Genomic DNA, 25,217 nt, shown 5'->3' with positions numbered 1-25,217 from the left:
TTTTAACAACCCTCCTATGTCTTCAGATTAACTTCCTTTATTCCATATACAGCTCAAAACTAATCTGGTATGACATGGGGGTGGGCCTTGTATAAACAGCAAGTCAATACACCACATGTAGGAGAAATAGCATCATCAAGTCCAGCCTCAACATTTGGAACTTTTACTCACTTTAGAACAGCTGTGATATCCAAACAGGACTCGTTACATGATGAGGGCGATCCCCCACTATATGCCATTTCTGCAGAGGGAGATTTTTAAATAGAGAGTTATATTGTTCTTTATACTATAACCTTAAATTTCAAAAATTCCCATTGAGCTTCCCCATAAAGGGCTTCTAGAACTATAAATTCATATTCTGCCCTTACACTAAAGAGAAAATAAAACATTAATAGTTCTTGAGTGTATTTCAAGTTTGCAATTTGAATAACTATAACGGCAAAAACCAATTAAAAATAAATCCAAATTTTGGACAAGCAAAAAAGTAATTTAAAAGACCAGAGAAAATTGCTGTAAGTGAGCCGAATCAAACCGTCCTTTTCATTAGGTTCAACATCACATAAAGTGTGTCCACTAGGAATACACTGATTCAGGCTAAAGAATGACGTAAAGGAATTAGAGAAGCAAAGAACAAGCCTGGTAAAAGTCCCTAAAACTTACATTAATACACATAAAGTCTGTTTCCTAGCTAACAGCATCTTGCTGAGCTCTGCTTAGATCTGGAGAGCCACGACCCTCATCTCTAGCCATCCTAGCCTCACACTGATGGCAGGGGGATCTGGGCATCACTCGATGTTTATGCCACCACCTGCAAGGTAGAACAGTGAAAAGTTCCAGAATACATATCTCAAATGATTTCAGTCAATACAGCAATGATTTGCTGATCCAAAAATTGCTTTTAGTCAATTTTTCACTGAATTACAATGTATTTGCCCATACCCATCCCAGATTAAGCAATGTTTAAATGGTTCCCTGACACCATCTCACTCATTACCTCTGACCCTGTACAATGGATCACCAAGGTCTTTTAACATTCACCAAATGATTGGGTGGGACTATGCAAATAAGGTGCTTGTGGCCCACCAAGGGGGATCGCTAATAATGCAAATAAGACACATGGCACGCTCGTGGGGGTGGGACCATGCAAATAAAGTACACAGAACCCTAATGAGGGGATTGGTAAGTTTTGCCATCCTGCTAAGTTTAAAACGAGCCATCCCAGAGGTGGAAAGAGGGACCACACTACCACTAAAAAGAAAAGTTAGGAGAGGGGCACGTCCTTTCGATCAGAGATCCATGTGCTGGCAACCTCCTGGACCCAGGAGAGAGCGAGCACGCTATAATACCAGAGACAGCAAGAGATGGCGAGAAGCAGCGGCAGAGGAACTATGGCAAGCAGAGACAGCAGAACCAGAAAACGGCGTGATGAGATTCCTGGCCCACAGATTGAAAAAGCGGAGCACCTTCAGGCAGGAGGCTTGCTGGCAGAGTGGGGTGCCTCCAGGTACGTACTGGCAGAGGTAAAGAGCTTTGAAACACTTGCCTAAGCAGGACAGAGGCCAGACCAAGGGCCAGATAGAAGGCTGCCTACCAGCAGGGCTGAGAAACTATCCTGACCTAAGAAGTGTATCCTGAGTCATTTCTAATCCTGAATTGTAACCTGGTACTTCCCTAATAAACCTCAGAATCATGAGTATTGTCTGTGAGTCCTGTGTGGCCACTGCAATGAATTATCGAACCCAGCAGAGAAGCAGAGAGTTCCATGGGAGGGACAGTTAGCGTCAAAATTGGTAAAAAGGTTGGACAGGAGGTACGTCTGCCCTCCGCCTCACAGGAATCAGCCTTGGGTTCTTGATGCTGATAACAATTCTCTGCCCTGCTTGTGCGGTTAGAGGAGGTCAGGTGGTTGGGAGGGTTCCCAGCGGGTGAGAGAAACTACTGTTCGCCTGAATTCTCCAAGTGTCTACTAAGCTCCTCGTTATCCTGCGGTCCAAGAGGATGAGACTAGAAAATGGCTGATAATCAAAGCCCTCACTACTCTCATCCTCACCTCAACTGAAGTGTTTCTGAAAGTGAGGCCTATGGTCTAGCCACTCAGAATTCCCTGGGGAACTTCTTTAAAAACAATTTCTTGGATCCCACCCCAGACCTATGGAATCGGAATCTCTGAGAAGCATTTTAATAAGCACTAGTAAAACATAAGAATAGTCCCAGAAGTTCATAAAGCAACCACCATAACCTCACGCTGCCCTTCATACTACATAAAAACATAGGGGATAGTAAAAATTAACAATCATCTCTCCTTTTCCTGATATTACATACATACTACTATTTACTCAAAGGAGGTTATTTTAACTCAGCCTATATTAGCAAGAAAGAAAAGATTGTTCCAATGTTTCTATTACTTCTACTCTCGATTCAAATGAATGACCCCTCAAATTATTTATAGAGTACTAATATTTTATTAATATCTTCATATTTTTGTCTTTTGCCCTATTGCTACAACCGCAAGAATCAAAGTCATCCATCAGGAAATTACAGAAAAAGAATTAAACCTCTGGTTATGTAATAGGGTCCTATAACTGCACTTTTATCCTCAGCAAACAAATGCCACAGGTTACCCAGTGCGCTAATGTTAAAAATTCGGAAAATTAGTTCTAACAAACCACAATTCTACTTTTCTCCTAATGTGACATGAATTTGACTCACTCAAAACTATGTCAAGTGACTTATAAAGAGCATGATTGGGTAAAGAAAAAAAAAAAAACCACCAAGAACAGGGTTTACTACATCGATATTCTGTTTTATAAATAAAACAAACAAGGTTCCAAAAAAGACCAACTTTTCTAACTCAGCTAAAGTTCCAGTGCTCTTGCCAAAGTCTGCAAATCTGCTTTCTCACTGCAACGCAGATGTGAATTTTGAAAAACAACGTTAACAGAAATTACTTATTTATGGAGCGGCTCATGAACCGCTTTACATTTTAAGAAAACTACGGATACGTCTCCCAAAAAAAGACCTGAACTCTGTACAATTTCAGGGAGCCCATCCTCAATCACAAAGTAAGAACCAGTCTGTACGTTAATCCTTTCTTTATGTGGAAAATGTCTTTACACAGAACAGAGTATAAAATGCAGTTTTGAACCTCACTTTTAGATTTTACTGCCAACTGGCAAAGCAAAAGGAATTCAAGCACAATGAAATTATTAAACTGATTATTGCAACCCATATGAAGAAAATTTACCTTTTCAGCTATGCTATATAGAACTTCATCCATTTTCATACAGGTAGGATCCCAATCATGTCCAAACCTAATGACGACAACTCGGTCCTCCTCGGAAAGGATGGCCTGGTCCACCTGCCAGCCGTTGTGTAGATGTGGAAGCATGTACGACATCTTGAAAACGTGACCGATATCTGCTACAGAGAGCCGTAGGCATGAGTCTTCATTGTCGCCTGACGACAGGACAAATCATTTTGATTTCATCAGGAAGCTGCAACCACCTTCTCGATGGAGTGGCTGACACAGAATCCGACCCTCAGCTGTGGTAGCTCCCCAATCAGCAGAGCCCCGGCCGCCACAATGGACCTGGCGCCAGGAACGCGGCCTCCACCGCCCTGTGCCCAGACCGCCCCGCTAATGGGGACCCCGGGGTGCGGAGGGCCCACCATCCCGAACGCGCCCCCTCTTCCCGGCCTCCCGCCCATGTCCCCCACGGCCGCCACCCGGAACCTGCCCCCGATCCCCCGGCCTCCACACCGCCCGTGCCCGCCCCCCGGGCTCGCACGCACCTCCTGTCCGCCCTACGCTCTCCCCGGCAGGACGCCTAATTCAGCGCCAGGCCCCGCGGCCCTTCTAATACCTCCTGACGCGGTCGCTCATCGACGTAATGCGTGCGTGCGTGCGTCACGTGCGTGCGCGCGTCTGCGGCGGCGCTGTCATACCTCTGTCAGGGGAACGCCGCCCGCTCGGCAGTAGAATCCTCAAGTAGGTATTTAGAGTATGGTATGTTTAAAAAGCATCAAGGTGGTCATTATGAGAAAAATCAGGGTTTTATTGCACTTCGTTGTCATTTCCAATTCACTGGCGCAAATAATACCGGAGAAGACTGAAGTTTCCCAGCTGTTTTTCAACAAAAATCTTGGTGAATCTTATTGAATTATGAATACAGCTGAGCTAATGGAGGACTTGTTCTGTTTCACTCTCCGTATCAGTGGGAGACAATTGTTAAACCTGTGACGGCGCTGACAGCCAAGGGTCACAGTGGATCCACCATAGAACCAGACCTTCCAATAGCTGTATCACAGTGCTAAACCAGAATTCGTCAAAAGAATGATGCATTATAATCAATTTTGTTGTTTTCAAAAAATATATGAATATTTTTAATGACAGCTGAAATATTTGTGTATGACTAATACATAAATCTACTTAAAATGCTATTTTCATCGTTATTAATATTTTTGTGTTTTATGTGCACATGTGTTAGTAGTTTGTGTATGTATTTAAATGTAAAAATAAATAATTATACATATATTGGACTGCTTGCTCAAAATTTGTCTGCTGATGTGTTGTAATATCACAAAGTGAGGAAACCACTGGCCAGAAGAATGAAATGAGAAGAATATGACATTATAAAATGATATTATTGACTGACAAGTTAAATATTACAATTACACTTGGTAGAGAGAATCCATAGAGTATAATTCAACGGGTATGATTTAATGGTTTTTAAGTGTATTTACAGAGTTGTGCAAACATCACCACGGTCAATTTTAGAGCATTTCCACCACCCCAAAAATAAATTTGCTGTCCATTAACCGTCTCTTCCCATTTCTCCCCAACCCACCAAGTCCTAGGCCACCACTAATTTTTGTATTTATGGATTTGCCTATTCTGGATATGTCATATACATGGAATCACACAATATGTGGTCCTTTGTGACTACTTTCACTTAGCATGATGATTTCAAGCTTCACCCACGGCATAGTGTGTATTAGTATTTCATTCCATTTTATGGCACATAATATTTCATTTTATGTATATACCACATTTTATTTATCTGTTCACCAGCTGATGAACATTTAGATTGTTTCTACTTTTTGGCTATAATGAATAATACTGCCATGAATATTTGTGTACAAGTTTTCATATGCACACATATTTTCAATTATCTTGGGTAGATACATCTAGGAGTGGAATTGCTAAGTTATGTGGTAACTCTGTGAGCCCTGGTGGCAAAGTGGTTAACAGCTCAGCTGGTAATCAAAAGGTCAACAGTTCAAATCCACCAGCCACTCCTTGGAAACCCTATGGAGCAGTTCTACTCTGTCCTATGGGGTCGCTTTGAGTCAGAATCTTACTCGATGGCAACGGGTTTGGTTTGGTTTATGGTAACTGTGCGTTTTACTTTTTGAGGAACTAGCATACTGTTTTCCACAGTGGCTGTACCATTTTACAATTCTGCCAGCAATATATATTGGAATCGACTTGACAGCAGTGGGTATGGGATATAAGAGTTCTAATTTCTCTATGGAAACCCTGGTGGCATAGTGGTCAAGTACTACAGCTGCTAACCAAAAGGTTGGCAGTTTGAATCCACCAGGTGCTCCTTGGAAACTCTATGGGTCAGCTCTACTCTGTCCTGTAGGGTCACTATAAGTCGGAATTGACTTGTCGGCAACGGGGATTTTTTTTTTTAAATTTCTCTGTATCCTTGCCAACACTCGTAATTGTCTATCTTTTTAAAATCTCGCCATCCTCCACCCATCCAAACCCATTGCCCTGGAGTCAATTCCGACTCATAGTGACTCTATAGGACAGAATAGCACAGCCCCCAAGGACACGTTCTTGTATATACACAAGAATCACCTGTATACATGGGACCGTGTACATGAGATTCATTTGGGGGATCTTGTTAAACTGTAGATTCAGCATATCTGGGTTGGAAATGTAAATTCTCAGCAGGTGGTGGAACCAGACCGAATCAGTCCCAAACCCTGCTTTCCTTTCCTTCCCATCCTCCTTGTCCCTATTTCTCTCTGTTCCAAAACCTAAAAAATATTTCTATTGGTTGCATTTGGTTTTTATATTTCTTGCTTTTAATTTTTAAATTGAAGTTTGTTCTTTGCTTCCCCCTCCCCCTCACCTGGCCTCTTCCTCCTCTCCTTTGAATTAAATTAGTTTTGTCTGTCCTTGTATTACAGATGCTCCACCTCCCTGCCCGGTACAGGTGGTTTAGGTGATTCCTAATAGGAAGAAGCTCCTCCTCTGGTTCCTAGAGTCTCCTCCCAACAAAGCACCTGGTTGTTCAGGAATGACTGGATCAGGCTCCTCCCCTCTGGGACCTCCCCCCTCCCACAGGCACTGTAACTAGAAAATCTCTGCCCAGAATTCTGGGTAAACATCAGTCTTAATTTCCATTTAAAGAAGCAGTTGGAAGTTCATTCTGCTTGTTTTTCTTTCTGGATCTCAATTTTACAACGTTGGAGTAGAAGAAAAACCTGAATTTAGAGCCTGGAGTCTGTTGAAGACAATTTCAACAAAGGTAATATTCTCTCTCCTTTTTTTACTTTAAGCAATAATTTTACAAGTAGAAGAAAAATAACTCATTTTGAATTGACAGCAGCTCAAGTTGAACAGCATAAGGAGAATGCACGTAGCAACCAGAAGATGTAAATGTCTGAACTATTATTCTGTTCGTTGAAAACAGCTATAAAATTTTGATTCTTCCAAATTTTACACATGGTTTATCCTTTGAATTGTACAAAATTCAGGTGCTTAACAATGCACCTATTTGGTACTGGGTCCCTTCTTTGTCAGAATGTTCTCTACCTGTCGATTCACATTCCTATTGTCTAGCACAGGGCACCTACAGAGACCATGCTTCTTGCCTGTTTAGCTCTATTTATGCAGGAGTTAGGGGAAGAGAACGAAGTGCAAGGCTAGTGTGCCAGCCCCATGCCAGTCACTATTAAGCACTACCTGTTGGGATCCAACTCGATAGCAGTGGGTTTTTGGTTATTACTACTCCGTTGTTACTGAGGAGATACCCGCAGAAAGGTTACATAACTGTCGAGAGTCAGACTGTTGATAAGTAGCAGATACAGTGATTCCAAAGTCTGCACACTCCCCTGTGAGCATGGGGCATCAGAGTACATAGTGCTGAATAATTATTCTCAAGGCCGATGATGTTGATAGTGGAACTAACTTTCTGTTTTAGGGTCCTGGACTGTGACTGGAGGTGGATCACAGTCTGGTTACTTGTTGAAAGGAATCAGAAAGCAAGAGAAAAGGACTGAAAAAGGAGTAAGCTCCTTGAATCTACCTGTGCTCTTGATTGCTGAAACTCCCCTTTCCCCTGACTGGGAATCTCACTCTCTCTTAGCTTTGGAGCAACCTTGAATCAAGGGAGAATCTTGGCTCCTCTCCGTATACAACACTAACAATAATATTGTGTTATTATGATGATGATTGCTTTTAACCCAATTAATAGTTAAAAGAGGTCAGGAATCAACCCTCCTCTCTGTGAAAATAAACGAAAACATTTACACCTCAAATAACACTATCTTAATCTTTTACTCAAAGTCTGAAGAGTAATTATGTTTTTGTTTTTGTTTTTTTTTTACCAATTATGCTCTGACCTTTGGACAATGAAAAAAAATTTTTTTAGCTTTGCTATTCCCAAAGATAAAATGCATTCACTAGCCTCAACACCTGAAAAGCAACAGGTTTTCCTTTTAGAGGAAAGATATACAATGCTAAAAATATCTCATTTTTAATTAGGGACAAGGAGCATAAAACTGTATTTAATTCATTTGACAAACAACTACAAATACTTTTTAGCTTCACAGTATGGTCAGTGAATAACGTATGCACCATTCCTGCAGACATAACAAATTACCTTAAAACTTAGTGGCCTGAAACAACAGATGTTTATTATTTCAATTTATGTGGGCCAGGAATCTGAGAGTGGTTTAGGCTTTCTTCAGGCTCTGGGTCTCTCAAAAAGCAGCAATCAGGGCTTCAGCCAGGGCCGTAGTCCCCTCAAGACTCCAGTGGGAGAGGATCCACCTCCTAGCTCACGCACGGGCCTTTGCACAGAGCTGCCTCCCGGGCATGGCAGCTGGCTGCCCCCAGAGCAGATGATCTGAGAGGGAGCAACCAAGAAAGAAGCCAGCCTTTTAATGACTGAATCTCAGAATGATTTCCCAGTCCTTCTGCCACATTCTATTCATTAGAAGCTAGTCAAACAACTCATCCCACTCTCTGGGGGAGATTACAGAAAGACATGAATACCAGCGTCCAAGTCACTGGGGTCATGCACAAGCAGCGAAAGGGTAGAAATAAAAACAGATGTAAGTGAGAGAGATAGAAAAGGACTTGGTAGAGTCAGAGCTCTGGGTCTCTTGCGTTTCAGGTTTTACAGGAATTTATCCAGGAAGTAAAATTAATTGCAGTCTTTTAATTTAGAAAACCTGAGGAGTAGGAGAAGGTCATGTGGGCTGTTCTCTTAAAGACTCTTTGCAGAAATCATGTTCTGTCTTTTTGCAGGTCATGGGAGATCAAGAACTACCTGGAGTTTTGGTATCTGGATTTGAAGGGCCACGTGGTATATGTGAAGACCATGTCAGAGATCTGCAGAAACACTTTAATCTCATTACCATGCAGGAATTTTTGGAAAATAAAACACAATTCAGTCAAAAGATCCAAGCTGTCTACATATGGGCAGGCTGGCCAGTTATTGACAAGGAGCTCCTAGAAAGCTTGCCCTCCTTGAAGATTATTGCCAATGGAGGAGTAGGCTTAGATCACCTAGACCTGAAGCTCATTGCTAGCTTTGGTGTGAAGGTGGCTAACACACCACAGGCTGTCTCAAACCCCACAGCAGATATGGGAATGGCCTTATTGCTGGCTTCAGCCCGGAGACTGGTAGAAGGTAAAATGCCCATTTAAGCTGTTGGTTTTCCAAAGAAATTTACCGATGAATATTTACTAACATACCTGTTAAGATAATTCAAAAGTACATAAATAGGTGTCGGAAACCCTGGTGGCTCAGTGGTTAAGTGCTATGGCTGCTAACCAAAGGGTCAGCAGTTCGAATCCACCAGGAGCTCCTTGGAAACTCTATGGGGCAGTTCTACTCTGTCCTATAGGGTCGCTATGAGTCAGAATCGACTCGACAGCACTGGGTTTGGTTTTGGTTTTAAATAGGTATCTTCAAAGTACAAATTTTTCTGGTTGTCCTGATTTCTCCATAGCATATCTGTGACTTTGTTTCACTTGGGAATTTGAGCCTCTCTTGGTAGTTTACAGCCTGCATTAGTATCCAAGGCTCACAACCCCAAGCAAATATATTCTAACAATCTCTATTTGCTCACGGTTGTTTCCCAACCCATTCCCAAATTTCACTCACTTACATACCAGATAGAAAAATGTACGTATGTATATGTATGTGTGTGAAGGAATTTCAGAACCAGTATGGAAATACCTTGGAGGTCATTCATTAGCAGGTCAGGCTTAATACCCTGGGATCATGACCTACAAATGAGTAGGTGGAATTGCACCTATTCATACACAACATCTCTGGGAGTGGGCCTGGGAAAGATAACATAGCAATTCAAAACTTCTCCCATCCTCCCCAAATGGAGGCTTGATGTGAAGAATTTTGAGAGATGAAGCAAGAACCAGGTTCTATTTCTGGCTACTGGTTAACATACACACATAACAACAACAACTCTTTCAACCAGAAAGCCTTCCTTAATGTGAAAGAAGTTATTTTAAAACATTCTACCATGAGGCTCTGGTCTCATTATGAGGAAACTATCATTTATTCCTATTATTCATGTCTTGCAGAAACATGTTGACTGCTATGTAGAAATGCATTAGGGTCTGTGGTCCAAGCCGGCCTTCTCTAACTGATCCAGGTGAAGATTATGGGAGTTTTTGTTGGTGCCATTTCCATTGCTCACTCTGTACTTGTACATTTCAGGTCATCAGTTGACTATTTCTCCAGATACAAAGAACTTTTTTATAAATTGGATGGGTCAAGAAGTGACAGGGGCCACCCTGGGAATCATTGGCATGGGCTCCATTGGCTATAAGATTGCTCAGAGGGCCAAAGCCTTCGAAATGAAGATTCTATATCATAACAGGACCCGCAGGTAAAATTCAGAAAATGGACTTCTGTATCAACTAAGCAGAATTTGTACCATTACTACCTTAAATATTGCTTGAATATATTGTTCTTCCATTTTTTATAAGCCTCTCTACTCATCTCTCTAAGAAGTAGGATTGATGATTGTCTTAGTTATCTAATGGTGCCATAACAGAAATACCACAAGTGGATGGCTTTAACAAACAGAATTCTCTCACATTTTAGGAGGCTAGAAGTCCAAATTCAGGGCACCAGCTCTAGGGGAAGGCTTTCTTTCTTTGCTGGTTCTGGGGGAAGGTCCTTGTCATCAATCTTCCCCTGGTCTGGGAGCTTCTCAGAGCAGGGACTCTGGGGTTCATAGGACAGGCTTCACTCCCGGCACTTCTTCCTTGGTGGCATGAGACCCCTTTCCTGTCTGCTCATTTCTCTTTTATATTGCAAAAGAGATTGACTCAAGATACAAGGATGTAGTTCTGTAGATTGAGTCCTACCTTATTAACATAACTGCCTCTAATCCTGCTTCTTAACATTACATCATAGAGGTTAGGATTTATAACACGTAGGATAATCCCATCAGGTTACAAAATGGTGACAACCACGTAATACCAGGAATCATGGCCTAGCCAAGTTTACACATATTTTGGGGGGACACAATTCAATCCATAACAATGATCAAGAAAGAGACTGTGGTATTTTTGATGATTACCTAGAAATGTGGCTGTAACTCCTTTTCACTGAAAAAATTTCACCAGGAAGAAAAGAGAATTTTAACTCACCTACACTGTGTGTTCTTCTTTATATCTAAAATTATTTTTTGACCATAGGATATACTGTCTTCTACCTCTATTGAACAATTTGATTGGTTCCTTTAATACTGAGGAATATATACTCATGCATCTTTTCCAAAGCTTTTGAAACTTTTACAGCTTCTCATACCAAGCAGGAAGAGCTGCCCATCCGGGAGCCCACCAAAGTGTCCTTATTTGCTCCTCATTTGCTCATGCTAAGTGGCAGCAAAAGCTGTCCCCACTCGATGTGAGTTGGTTTCAGGGGAGAGTCTCACTCTGCCAAAAGGTAAGTACGTTATTTTGTGATAGTTCTGAAATTTTTCTCTAGCTGGCCTTCCACTTGTACCCCAGACCTTTTCTCTGGGCTTTCTGCACATGTATCCCACTGTTCTTTTGAAACTCAGTGTCTTACAGACAGCTTAAGTTTCCATGTTCAAAACTGAACTTTTGAGGTTCATGGTTGTGTTAGTGCTTCTAAATTAAGTCTTCATCTTCTTGGTAAATGGCACCACCCCCCACTCAGTTACTCAGCCTAAAATTCTAGGGGTCATTCTTGATTTCTCCTTTCATGATCCAATTCCTCTGTCCAACACCAAGTCCTGTTGATTCTTTCCCCAAAGTAGACCTTGAACCTGCCTGTTTCCCTCAAACTTCGTGGATTCTACCTTAGTCGATCATTTCTCACCTATTCTACAGCAACGTCTTTCTCAGGGCTGACCTCATACCCACTCTTGAACCATCCAGTCTGTGATGGTTACAGTTATGTGTCAACTTGCCTATGCCATGATTCTCAGTGGCTTGGCAGATACTGTGTAGTCATCTTCCATTTTGTGATCTCATGTGAACAGCCCATCAGTTGAAAGGGGTTTCCTTGGGGATGTGGCCTGCATCAAACATATATGGATGTTCTGGCAAAGCTCTCTCTCTCTTTCTCAATCTTGCATCCAATTCATCATCCTCTGACCTCCCGTTCTTGGTACATGAGCCAGCAGCCTGCCATCTGACCTGCTGATTTTGGGTTCGCCAGCATCCACCTGATGCCTGGTCCACAGATTTGGGACCTGTCAGCCTCCGCAACTGCATGAGCCGTTTCTTTGAAATAAATCTCTCTCTCTCTCTATGTGTGTGTATATATACATATATATATATACACACACATATATACACACACACGCTTCACTGGTTTTGCTCCTCTAGAGAACCCAGCCTGAGACATAATCCATCCTCTATAAAGCAGCCATTGCTTAAAACCCATCAGTGGCTTCCCATTCCATATATAACAAAACCTAATTCCTTACCAACATCTGCAAGGCCTTGTATAATCCTGTCTCTATCTCTATCTCCCAGAGGTTTTTCATCTTTTTTGGGTCATAAACGCTTTGTTGGTCTTATGATGTCTATTGACCTTTTATGGATTGAATTGTGTCCCCGTAAAATATGTGTTGTTAATCCTAACCCCTATACTTGTGGTTATAATTTGGGACTGGGGTTTCTTTGTTATGTTAATGAGGCAGTATTAGTGTAGGGTACAGTATGTCTTAAGCGAATCACTTTTTGAGATATAAAAAGAACAGATCAGGCACAGAAGCAGCAAGTAGAGATGGAGGAAGATAGATGCTGTTATCCCATGATAATCACCAAGGAACCAAGGAATAGAAGCTTTTCAGACACAAGGACCTTCCCTCGGAGTGGACAGAGAAAGAGAGCCTTCCCCTAGAGCCAGTGTCCTGAATTCGGACTTCTAGCTTCCTATACTATGGGAACATAAATTTCTGTTTGTTAAAGCCACCCATTTGTGGTTTTTCTGTTATAGCAGTACTAGATAACTAAGACAGACCCTTTCTCAGAATAATATTTTCAAAGGCACAAAATAAAATACGTCATAAAAAAAAAAAGTCATATATTTCATATATTACCAATGATATTGAAATATAGTTTTTAAATTAAAAAAAATTGTGTGCTATGAGGGTACAAATGCTGAGGTGCGCAGGGCTTTTCCATGGAACACGTATGCTGTGTGGGACACTCGGGAGGGACCACGGCTTTCCAGGCATTTGTTTTCCTCTGTGCCATGCCTTGCCACAGACACACATGTTAGAAGAGAATGTGTACAGCTTTGTTATTCCATGTTTGTAAGTTAGCGGTGGTTACCCAGGAATGCTGTGAACTCCTGGGCCATAGAATTTCTGTGAGTAATCAACTGGGACGGCCAGAGCAGGAGTTGAAATTGGGCCAAAAACAAAAAGAAAACACACAAAATTTTGACTGCATCAGACCCTTTGCTTCCTACTCAACAAACAGCACTCCCAGGCTCTTCCCTGTTTGGTGTTATGGGAATCTTAGATGTGTTTGCACAGCCTCGGACACTATTTAAAATATATATGCCACGTGACTGGGTTCTGGACTGCTCTCGGCTCTGGGGGCCCAAGGTAGTGAGACATAGCTCCTGCCTCAAGGAGCACAGGTCTGATGTGGAACAGCCATTGCCTGTGTGTTAAGGAGGCAAACTGTCGGAGAACCCAAAGGTGCCTTGGAAAGTTTCCAAGGGTCAGTTGGAGATTCCAAGTGGCTGGAAGGCCCTGATGCCTTGACTCTCAGCAGAGTCTAGGTGCTAAGGGCCATATGGCAGCACTGAGGGAAGCTCCAGTTCCATCCAGCTGGCAAGACTCACTCTCAGAGACTCCTTCTTGGATGGGCTTGCCCTCCTGTGGGGCAGTTAGACAAATTTCCAACTAGAGAAGGTGATTTGTCCCCTTACTACCTTTGTAGGATATTGGCAGAGGAGGAGGCAGTTGGAGCCACTTACTGTGAGCACCTGGATGACCTGCTGCGGCAGTCGGACTTCGTGATGTTGGCGACCAGCCTGACCCCCCGGACCCATAACATGATTGGGAAGAGGGAGCTGAGACTGATGAAACGCACGGGGATTCTCATCAATGTCGGCAGAGGTAGCAACACCCCATTTGTCTGGCTTTAGGCGAAATGGGGTACTGCTCTCTTCAGTCAGAAAATCACACAGCTATACTTTTAGCAGTTCCCATCGCCCTTTTCTGAATGGCGTCCTGGTTCAACAGATCCAGCAAGATTGTGAACGGGTGATCTAAAATGAACTTTACTTTCTGTTTAGAAATACTTCTGATCTTTGTCTTCACATTGTTTTAGACCTCAAATTAGTAACAAAAGCAACAACGTGGGGATTTTCAAACCCAAGTTTAGGTTTTTATCTGGTATGGGGACGCCACAGTTTCATTCTCTGGGAGAAATTAAACAAAACGTGTGGGGATGAATTTTCTGAGCTATCGCTTTCCAAAACTAATGAGTGTTACTCTGACAGCTTGATGTTTACACAGTGCTTTATACGTTTAAGTACAGGAAGTAGTTGGGCCTGTGCTAGAACCAAATGTGATGGTGAGTTGAATATGGCATTCACTAAGGAGGGAGACAAGGTTCTCTTGACACTGACAAGTGAAGCCTGTGCAAGGGTCAGTAGTGCAGCAGAACTTACGAGCCTCAGTTGGCTCATCTGTAAAATGAGTATTGACCTTGCTGGTTTATTTGAGAATTCAGTGGTAAAGTAATAATGTATATGAAGGGCACCATGCCTGGTACCTGGTGGGCTCTCATTACTGGTTGATAATAATTCAGGCAGTTTATAGTAACAATTTAGGTAGAGTGATATTCACATGCTCTTCATCAGACCTTTGACATAGCTTTAAACATGTTGTTGGAAAAAAAATTAAGATGTATTTGAATGAGTAGCTGGTGTGACCGATACTTCTCTTCCGTATGTTGTCTAAACGTGGTGACTATAGAATATTGTTTTGTTGATTCAGGCCTATTAGTTGATCATGATGCCCTGGTGGATGCTCTTCAGACCGGGATAATTAAAGCCGCAGCATTGGACGTGACGTACCCTGAACCCCTGCCAAGGTGACTAAATAAAACAAAGTCTATAAATTCTTCTTGAAAAAAAGTAGAGGCAAAGTCCTCAGATAATGGCTTCTCTTGGCCTTTTGTAGTCTTACTGAGTAATAGAACTAGAGAATCCTGGAGTTAGAAGGCCCCGAGGAGGCCTCTGGTGGCACATCTCCCTCAAGGTAAGAGGCGCAGCTCCTACAGACCGCACCTGGCCTCTGCTTCACCCCTTCACCCCCTTATAGACACTCTCCATAAACTGTTCCTTCTTAGATTGAGCCAAAATAGCCCTCCTCTTCACCCATTCATCCTGGCTTGCCCTGGAGCATCCAAGGGTAAGTTTGATCATTCTCTCTTATAGCTCTTCATATATTTGAAGACACCTAGTATGCTTCGTCTTTGTTTTCTTTTGTGAGGCTAAATATCCTCATGCCCTTCAGTTGTAGCCTAAGTGATGGAGTTCCAGACAAATTGCTATTATTATTGTCTTCCCCCTAGAGTTTTTAGTTGTTAAGTTCCTTTGAAAATGTGCTGTTAAGATATGAGCACAATAATTGTGTTGTGGCCTCACCATTGCAGGAAAATAAAAGAAAAGTTATATTGGTAGTATATGTTTTCTAGCAGTCACATCACACCCTTACTCACCAAGTTTTCAGTCAGTGAAAACTGAAATTGTTATCTCCTCAACTGATTTTTAAGATATATATGTGGAATTTTACATTTATTTCTATTTAATTTCATTTGTTTATGTTTTGGCCTAATGATCCAGCCTGTTAAGACTGGAGGCTTAATTCTGTCATTCAGTAAATGAGCTCTTAACTTTGATTGTTACTGTCTGCTGAATGTTTTACATTAAAACCAAATTTTATAACTAAGTGTATCAAGATTGACCACAGAACTTAAGACATTTCTGAGAAAAACAATAATTTATCTAGAAGTTCTGAGGTTCTGTGAGGTCAAAGCTATTTTTTTCCAAAGCTATTTTTATAATACACTAAGATGTTATTTATTCATCTTTCCACTAATGTTTTCTCACGAGTGGTCAGTGGAGTTTTCCAGAGGCTGATGATGTAATGATGCCATCACTCTGACGGCTAATGTAATGTGTGCTTCTGTGTTACTGTATTTTTTTTTTCAATTTTAATTCCTAATACGGTAAATGTCAATAGATACAACCCACATAAACAAAAGTTCTCTGGAGTTCTCAATTTTTAAGAGTGTAAAGAGGTTCTGTGATCAAAAGTTTGAGAACCACTGATATAGAACAAAAATTAATTTTAATATAAATTAGAAAGCATGAGGATTTTAGGCAGTTAGCTGTCAACTTACTCTAAAACCTAGAAGCCACATGGTCATCCCTGTTGCCTATTCTGCTAAAATTAGCTTTTTCTTAGATTCACTGTCTAGTCACAGGACATATCAGGGCTATATCCTAATGTTTAGTTTAACTTAATAAGTGGTGCACACTCAGCGTCCCATGTGAAATAATTCTTGTGGCCAAGAGATTTAACAATTATGCCTAATCTGTAAATAACCATATTCGTTTCTAATTTCTATCTTATCCCTATCAGGTAGTTTTTGAGTTTTCATCTTTATTTTTTGGAGGAAAATTTTATTGCTGCTTACCACAGTGTACTGTACTGTGAAAAAAATAATTTAAAAAGTGGGAAATTTGAGGTTATAAAATTCAGGTAGTAGCAGGATCAGAACCTGTCTAGCTTCTGGGGATAATCAGCATCCCCATCAGCCCAAAGCTGATTCCTGTGAAGTGGAGGTGAGACATACCTCTACTCCCCAGTCTTTTTACCAATTCTGACACCAGCTGTCCCTCCCAAGGCACTCTCTACTTCTCTTCTGGGTTCGTTAATCTGCTGCAATGGCTACACAGAACTCACAGACCATACTTAAAGTAAGTGATTTATTAAGGAAGCAACAGGGTACAACTCAGGATCAGGATTAATAAACTACAACTCAGAATCAAGATCAGGAAGCATGTAGGCAAAGTCCGGAAGGCTTCCCCAAAGAGGAGAGTATGTCTACCCCTTCTTCAGTGCAGGACAGTCTGTCAGTTCCTCTCGGCCATGCGAGTAAGCAGGCTCTTCTCTCTGCCTCTTGGCCTGCAGGCCTCCTCTTGGCCCGCTAAGGACAGGCTCTTCTCAGCCCAAGGTCAAGCCCCCCGAGGACAGGCCTCCTCTTGGTACCTTCCAGATAGGCCTTTCTGCCTTCAGCTTTCCTGCCATCCCCACTGACTCTGCTGCAGGGCCCCTTTTAGGCCTGTTGTCATCTTCAGTGTTACAGCCCTTGACCCATGTTACAGCTCTTTTAGGAGGTTCCTTGCCTCTTCTCTCTCTGCTTCGTCTCTCTTCCTTCTGCTTCTGTCTTCTTCCTGTCTCAAAAACCTCTGTGGAGTTGGCTGCATAGATATACAAACTCCCCATCAGTTTCAAGGCATGGCCCTTCCACCATGGCCACAAACTGATCAATGCCTTCTTGGTAGGCCACAGACACTTCATTTGCATGGTAAGCTACGGACACTTCATTTGCATAGTATACTGACCAATCCCTGCAAGGTGCGTACCAATCACAGGACCAGACAAAAAGTATCAAACTAGGAGTTGTTTACAGCTTAACCAGGAAATGACAATCAACCTGGACAAAAGTAACAAACCCTCTGGGGTAGAAAACTAGGGCAAAGGTAACTCCTCAGAGCTTAGGGGAAAAATTTCTCAAGTTATTTTTGAAGAACCAAGGTAAAAGCCCACATAAAGGAATTCATTTCACCACAAGGGTTATTTAGTCATACTATATAAGTATTGTTTGTTTTACAAAAAGATTTACTATAAGAGTATAGCAAAAGGAAAAAACTCACTTACCAATGGCGTTGGGAGTCCGCAAGATTACTCTCAGATTCGATGATTCTTTAGAAGGACTCACAGAACTCAGAAAAGCAGTTAGAGTCAGATTTACAGTTTTTTATAGTGAAAGGATACGGATGAAAATCAGAAATGGCAAAGAGTGTATAAGGTGGAGCTCAGGAGAAACCAGGCACAAGCTTCCATTTGTCCTCTCCGGTTGGAGTTGTGAGGATGGAGCTTATTTCTCCCCACAACAATGTGTGACAATATGTGCAAAGTGTTGCCAGCTAGGAGAACTCCCCCAAGCCTTGGTTACTAGGGTTTTTACTGGGGGCCAGTCAGTCACTGAAATGCTATGAATTACTTAATATGACGCTTCTAGCCATAATCTTTGTAACTCCCATCAATGACTGGGTGGAACTATGCAAATAAGGTTCTTATGGCCCACCAAAGGGATTGGATAGGTTGCCAATAATGTAAATAAGGTACCTGGCACCCTTGTGGGGGTGGGAGCATGCAAATAAGGCTTCTGGAACCCTAACAAGGGAATTGGTCAGGTTTGCCATCTGGCTAGGCTTAAAATGAGCCATCGCAGAGATAGGAAGGGAAGATCTCAGCACCACCAAGAAAGAAGAGCCTGGAGTGGAGCGCATCCTTTACTTTAGACCCAGGATCCCCGTGCTTAGACAGGAGACTGAGAGAGAGAGCTGTAACACGAGAGATGGTGAGAAGCACTTGCAGAGAAATGGCAGCAGCAGAGCCTAGAGACTGGTGAGATACGGTTAGGTGGGCTTTCTGGCCCACAGAATGAGAAAACTGAGTGCCTTTGGGCAGGAGGCTTGCTGGTAGAGTAGGGTGCCCCTGGGTACTTAGTGGAGCTAGGTTTGCCAACCCATGGAGCTAGAGCTGAGTACCTTCTGGGCCAAGGCTTACTGGTGGAGTGAGGTGCCTCGGGGCATTTATCAGCAGAGCTAAAAGAGCTTTCTAATGCTTGCCCAAGCAGGGCAAAGGCCGAGGGCTCAGAGAGAGGTGTGCATGTGGGCACAGCTGAGAAGAGGCTGTTCTGATCAAAGAACTATATCCTGAGCATTCCTGAACCTGAATGGTAACCTGTTATTTCCCTCTGAAATTTGGTCTTGAACATAGAGTAGCTAAAGCAAATGGAAGGAATGATGAAGTAAAAGAGCTGAACAGAAGATTTCGAAGGACACCTTAAAAAGACAAAGTAAAATATTATAATGATGTGTGCAAAGACTCGGAGTTAGAAAACCAAAAGAAAACATATTCAGCATTTCTCCAGCTGAAGGAACAGAAGAAAAAATTCAAGCCTCAAGTTGCAATATTGAAAGATTCTATGGGCACAATACGGAACGGCACAGGGATCAGCAAAAGCAGATGGAAGGAGTACGCAGAGTCACTATACCAAAAAGAACTGGTCGACGTTCAACCATTTCAGGAGGTAACATATGATCAGGGAGTGATGGGACTGAAGGAAGAAGTCTGAGCTGCACTGAAGGCATTGGTGAAAAACAAAGCTCCAGGAACTGATGGAATACCAACTGAGATAATTCAAGAAACAGATGCAATGCTGGAAGCACTCACTCATCTATGCCAAGAAATTTGGAAGACAGCTACCTGGCCAACCGACTGGGAGAGATCCATATTTGTGCCCATTCCAAAGAAAGCTAATCCAACAGAATGCAGAAATTATCAAACAATATCATTAACATCACATGCAAGTAAAGTTTTACTGAAGATAATTCAAAAGTGGTTGCAGCAGTACATCGACAGGGAACTGCCAGAAATTCAAGCTGGATTCAGAAGAGGATGTGGAATGAGGGATATAATTGCTGATGTCAGATGGATCCTGGCTGAAAGCAGAGAATACCAGAAAGATGTTTACCTGTATTTTACGGACTATGCAAAGGCATTCAACTGTATATCATAACAAATTATGAGAATTCCAGAATGCCTGATTGTGCTCATGAGGAACATGTACATAGAGCAAGAAGCAGTCGTTCAAACAGACAAGGGGATGCTGCATGGTTTAAAATCAGGAAGGGTGTGCATACTTATTCAATCTGTATGCTGAGCAAATACTCTGAGAAGCTGGACTACATGAAGAAGGATCTGGCATTAGGATTGGTGAAAGACTCATTATCAACCTCCTATATGCAGATGACACAATATTGCTTGCTGAAAGCAAAGAGAACTTGAAGCATTTATTGGTGAAAATCAAAGACTACAGGCTTCCACATGGATTACTCAACATAAAACAAAATTCTCACAACTGGACCAATAAGCAACATCATGATAAATGGAGAAAATATTGAAGTTGTAACAAATTTAATTTTCCTTGGATTCACAATCAATGCCCATGGAAGCAGCAGTCACAAAATCAGACAGCCCCCGGACACCCTTTTAACTCAGTGCTGAAGTCACTCCCAAGGTTCACTCTTCAGCCAACAATTAGATAGGTCTACAGGGCAAAGAATAACACAACGTGAGGAACGTGCTTCATAGTTCAATCACGTATATGAGACTAAATGGGCACACCAGCCCAGAAGCAAAGACAAGAAGGCAGGAAGGGACAGGAAGACTGGACAAATGGAAATGGGGAATCTGGGGTGGAGAAGGGGGGAGTATTGACACATCACAGGGTTGGCAAACAATGACACAAAACAATTTGTGTATTAATTATTTAATGAGAAACTAATTTGCTCTGTAAACTTTCACCTAAAGCACAATTAAAAAAAAAAAAAAAGAAATCAAACAATGTATTGCATTGGGCAAATCTGCTGCAAAAGACCTCTTTAAGTGTTAAAAAGCAAAGATGTCACTTTAAGGACTAAGGTGTGCCTGACCCAAGCCACAAAGTTTTCAATCGCCTTATATGCATGGGAAAGCTGGACAATGAATAAGGAAGACCCAAGAATTGACGCCTTTGAAGTTTGGTGTTGGCAAAGAGTATTCAATATACCATGAACAGCCAGAAGAACGAACAAGTCTGTCTTGGAAGTACAGCCAGAGTACTCCTTGGGAGCGAGGATGGCTAGACTTCATCTCACGTATTTTGGACATGTTAATGTGAGGGACTAGTCCCTGGAGAACGACATCATGCTCGGTAATGCAGAGAGTCAGTGAAAAAGAGGAAGACCCTTGAAGAGATGGATTGACAAAGTAGCTGCAACAATGGGCTCAAACATAGCAACGATTATGAGGATGGCGCAGGACCGGTCAGTGTTTTGTTCTGTTGCACATAACCAAAAAAAACCAAACCCATCATCATCAAGTTGATTCCGACTCATAGTGACCCTATAGGACAGAGTAGAACTGCCCCATACAGTTTCCAAGGAGCACCTGGCGGATTTGAATTGCCGACCTTTTGGTTAGCAGCCCTAGCTGTTAACCACTGCTCCACCGGGGTTTCCTTCTGCTGCACACAGGATTGCTATGAGCCGGCATCTACTTGATGGCACCTAACACTAACAAGGAAACCCTGGTGGCATAGTGGTTAAGAGTTATGGCTGCTAAACAAAAGGTTGGCAGTTCTAATCCACCAGACGCTCCTTAACTCTATGGGGCAGTTCTACTCTGTCCTATAGGGTCGCTTCGAGTTGGAATCGACTCGACAGTAGTGGGTTTGGTTTTTTGGTTTAACACCAACAACAGCTTCTCTAATAAACCCCGTAATCTTGAGTACTGTCTGTGAGTTCTGTGTGGCCATTGCAACGAATTACCAAACTCAGCAGAGAAATAGAGAGTGCCATGGGAGGGATGGTGGCTGTCCGAACTGGTAAAAAGGTTGGAGAGTGGAGCCAGTCTGACCTCTGCCTCAAAGCAATCATGGGCTCTTGATTGTGATTCCCCTTTTCCATTGTGAAGTTAGAGGAAGTCAGAGGCCTCCACCATGCCACTGCCATTTTCACAGTCACAGAGGTGTGGAGCACCCATGTGACTGATCTTAGCTATTCTGTCTCCAGCCTCCACCAGAAGTCAAACTGATAGAGCATGGAGCAGGGCCCTAGGCAAACAAAAACAGGCATTCACCATAAATCACGTTGTCAGCGTAAACTGTCTGCATGGATCAAGGCCTTAAGCTTCCAATGACACTTATCAGGCAGGAAACCCCAAGGACTCAGAGATTATCTCCCCAGAGCCAGTCAAGGACCAGTTTTTCCTTTGGAATGTACAGAGCTTTAGCACGCCAAAGCCGCTGCATTAACCCTTTTTTTGTGAATACAGGCTACCCCCGGCCCTTGGCCTATGCTTTCTTGTAGCAAAGCCATCATATTTGTCTGAGTATGTACGTTTACTATAGCGTTTGTATAACAGATATAGCGACAACATCAGTATGAATATTCCTAACATTTGGAGGAGTCAGTGTGGGGTAGGGAAAGATTTAAAAGAACTAATTTGTTCTACAAGGCCATTAAAGGCATTTTCATATTTTTGTACTTATTTGATTACTCATTTCCCCCCTCGATCTACTGCTATCTGTACCTTATGATAAATGTGTACAGAACTATTTAGCATAAAAATTAGCTGATGGTTAGCTAAATCCAGTTCTTCCTCAGGTCAGTCATTTTCCATTGGTATTACATCCTTGGGAGGCCTTAACACTGTCTCCCAATACATTCGATCATCAGTATCAGTGTTATCACATGACTTACGTTGGTAGTTGAATCTTACCAACAATGCCAGTGTTACACCATATCGTAGTGTGGTCATGGCTCAGTTCAGTTTCCTTACAGAACACATCAGTAAAAATTATAGAGGTATTTGCCCTTTCCCATATACTAGATACTATTTTGGAGCCCTGGTAGTGTACTGGTTATAAGTGCTCAGCTGCTTACTAAAACGTCAGTGGTTTGAATCCAAATCCATCAGCTGTTCTTCAGGAGAAAGATGTGGCAATCTGTTTCCATAAAAATTTACAGCCTAGGAAACCCAATGGGTCGCTGTGAGTTGAAATCGACTTGATGGCAGTGAGTTTGGTTTGGTATTATGGATACGGATTACAACTGGCTATGATTCGGTTATTTCTGGGTTCCAAATTAACTAGAGACAGTCAGTCACCCTGTCTCAGCTCACAAGCTTGTACTGAGACTGGTTTATGGTGTGTGCTGTTGTGTAGCAAGGTCTGTCTCCCTCCTACAGGGAGGACATGAGGGTATTCAGAATAGTTCCTACCCCTGCTAATTGTACATGTCTTATTCTGAACTATTTTTGGGGTGAGGGCAGTCATAGTGCACCAGTGTAAATTACAGGTGCCTCCAGAGAAGTTTCATAGGTTTGGAAATATACAAGATTTCCATGGATATGCACCTTGAGCCTCAGCCACTAGGATGGAGAGCGATTGCCCCATGACTACTTCAGCCTTCATCTGTATTAAAATAGTCAAGAGGTCCTGTTGGGTCAGGGTACAAGCTCTTTCCTGATGCTGGGTTCTAGCACTATCCAGCATTATTTGTTAAGTCTTTCTGACCCACTTCATTAAAGCCTCATTGTCTCTCCAGGCTGACTCCCTTGGCTCCTTCCTGGAAGAGAACTTCCTCTAATCTGTTTTTCTAGTTAACAAGTCTTTTTTCCTCTGAATGCTGCTGCTCATTAAAAGCTAATTCAGCTTGTCCTGTGATACCTAGACTAGCACCACTTATCTCTCCTAAAGCCCTTTTCTGTCCTGTGGGCCAGTGTTTCTTAATCCACTACACATCTTGTTGCCGTTGTGTATTATGGCTCATGTGAAGTTAGGATTCATGTTTTGCACCCAAAAATGTTGGTTCCCCATACTAGGATCAGATGAGTGGTAGTCCCACCTAGATGTATGAGTATGCTTTAAGGCCTCTCATAGCCTTCCTTAGCTCAGCGCAAGGCTGTCCCCAGGGGAAAGTGAAACCAGAATATGAGATAAAGAGACCAGACAAGTCTGAACAGTTTTCTTCAATTAATTTGTATTTCAGAGATCATCCTTTGTTGAAGTTGAAGAACGTCACTCTGACACCACACGCTGGAAGTGCAACTCATCAAGCCAGACGACAAATGATGGAAAATTTGGTTAAAAGCATCCTGGCTTCTCTCAATGGCCTTCCCATTCCTAATGAAGTGCTTCTTAAATGATTTATGTGGGCCAAGAATTCAGTGGGATTAAAACATGGCAGGTTAAATGTGAAAATGTCACTATTTTGTGTCTTTATACACGCTGTTGCTGTTAAATGCTGTCGAGTCGATTCAAGTCATGTGACCCCATGTGACAGACTAGAACTGCCCCATAGGATTTCCTAGGCAGTAATCAGATCACCAGATCTTTCTCCTTCAGAGCCACTGGGTAAGTTTGAACTACCAACTTTGCAGTTGGCAGCCAAGCACTTAACCACTGCAGCACCAGAGCTCCTCTTATACATGCTAGAGCTCATTTTATAGTTGTTCTTAGCTGCTGTTGAGTTGGTTCTGACTCATTATGACTCCACGTACAACAGAATGAAATATTATCTGGTCCTGTACCATCTTCATGGCTGTTGGTATGCATGAGTTCACTGTTGCAGCCAATGTATTTTTGGTGTCTTTCAACCTATGGGGCTCATCTTCCAGCACTATTAACAGACAATATTATGATCCATAGGGTTTTCATTGGCCAATCTTCAGGAGTAGATCGCAGGGCTTTCTTTTGTCCATCTTAATCTAGAAGCTTAGCTGAAACCTGCTCACCTTGGGTGACTCTGCTGGTATTTGAAACACCGGTGGCATAGCTTCCAACATCATAGCAACATGAAAGCCACCACAGTAGGACAAACTGATGGATGGTGGCCATTTTATATGCTGGTTTGATATTTTTGGCTACAAAGCTTTAAGAATAGTGACAATAGTTAACATTTACTGAGGGTTTGCTAAGTGCTTCAAACTCTATCTCACTTCATTCACACGGCAGCTTTATGAGGGAAGTTCTGTTACTACCATCCCCTATCTCACAGATGAGGAAACAGAACCCAGAGAAGTTACTACTTGTCTGAAGTCTCACAGCCTACAAATAGCTGAATTTAGATTAAAACCCAGGGCTTTGTGCCCCAAGGTCTGCGGATTTCCCATTGAACTGTTTTGCCTTCCATCCTGTTAAATTCTGATAGCTTCTTGAGTTACATAGCGTGTGAGGAACTTTGAATTTTGAGGTGCCAGTAGGTCTGGGGAGATTTCAGAACTAAAATTAAGCACTCCATTTAGAAATTAAACTGAGGGTTTTACTTCTACAACCCTGATAACCATTAGGCTTCTGTTAAAGTTTGCTGTTTGAAAAACAAAGCTCAGTTGTGCATCTTAGGAGTGTTCCCACAACTGGCCTTAGAAAACACTGCACTGAGTTGTTAAATTATTAGAGGGCACTGGGTTTTATATATATATATATATATATATATATATATGTTGTCTTAACTACCTTTAAGTTCTCCAGCAAGCGCCTAGGCATTATCTCTTTTCTCTCAGCTAAATAAGCAGAGTTTATTTACACTTTC

General features: G+C 42.2%; 2 protein-coding genes across 3 annotated transcripts in view; one reads left to right on the top strand and one right to left on the bottom strand.

The window, feature by feature from the left end:
* TXNL4A (thioredoxin like 4A) overlaps positions 1 to 3,905 on the bottom strand; it is a 16,532-nt gene extending 12,627 nt beyond the window's left edge. The window contains exons 1-2 of one of the 2 annotated variants that reach the window (XM_003406238.4): positions 3,793 to 3,905; positions 3,245 to 3,456 (exon numbers count right to left, since the gene is read on the bottom strand). In XM_003406238.4, the coding sequence (XP_003406286.1) occupies positions 3,245 to 3,397 (153 nt within the window). In that variant the 5' untranslated portion in view covers positions 3,398 to 3,456; positions 3,793 to 3,905. Of the gene's footprint in view, positions 1 to 171; positions 242 to 660; positions 789 to 3,244; positions 3,457 to 3,792 lie in introns of those variants that run through there. The other variant, XM_023543711.2, reaches the window with a different exon arrangement.
* On the top strand, positions 3,844 to 25,212 carry LOC100654487 (probable 2-ketogluconate reductase). Its single transcript, XM_010586676.3, has 5 exons — positions 3,844 to 8,936; positions 9,990 to 10,161; positions 13,712 to 13,890; positions 14,776 to 14,872; positions 23,676 to 25,212. Exons 1-5 carry the CDS (start codon positions 8,555 to 8,557, stop codon positions 23,830 to 23,832), a joined length of 987 nt encoding a protein of 328 aa, XP_010584978.2. The 5' UTR covers positions 3,844 to 8,554; the 3' UTR covers positions 23,833 to 25,212.
* The last annotated feature ends 5 nt before the right edge of the window (positions 25,213 to 25,217 follow it).

Source organism: Loxodonta africana, chromosome 11 (genome assembly GCF_030014295.1).
Source record: "Loxodonta africana isolate mLoxAfr1 chromosome 11, mLoxAfr1.hap2, whole genome shotgun sequence".
Lineage (NCBI taxonomy): Eukaryota > Metazoa > Chordata > Mammalia > Proboscidea > Elephantidae > Loxodonta > Loxodonta africana.
This window is presented reverse-complemented; position numbering and strand designations above follow the sequence as displayed.

Coding starts and splice junctions, on each gene's coding strand:
- LOC100654487 (XM_010586676.3), top strand. CDS start 8,555: ATGGGAGATCAAGAACTACCTGGAGTTTTGGTATCTGGATTTGAAGGG. Junction 8,937..9,989: donor AGCCCGGAGACTGGTAGAAG/GTAAAATGCCCA, acceptor TGTACATTTCAG/GTCATCAGTTGACTATTTCT. Junction 13,891..14,775: donor TCTCATCAATGTCGGCAGAG/GTAGCAACACCC, acceptor TTGTTGATTCAG/GCCTATTAGTTGATCATGAT.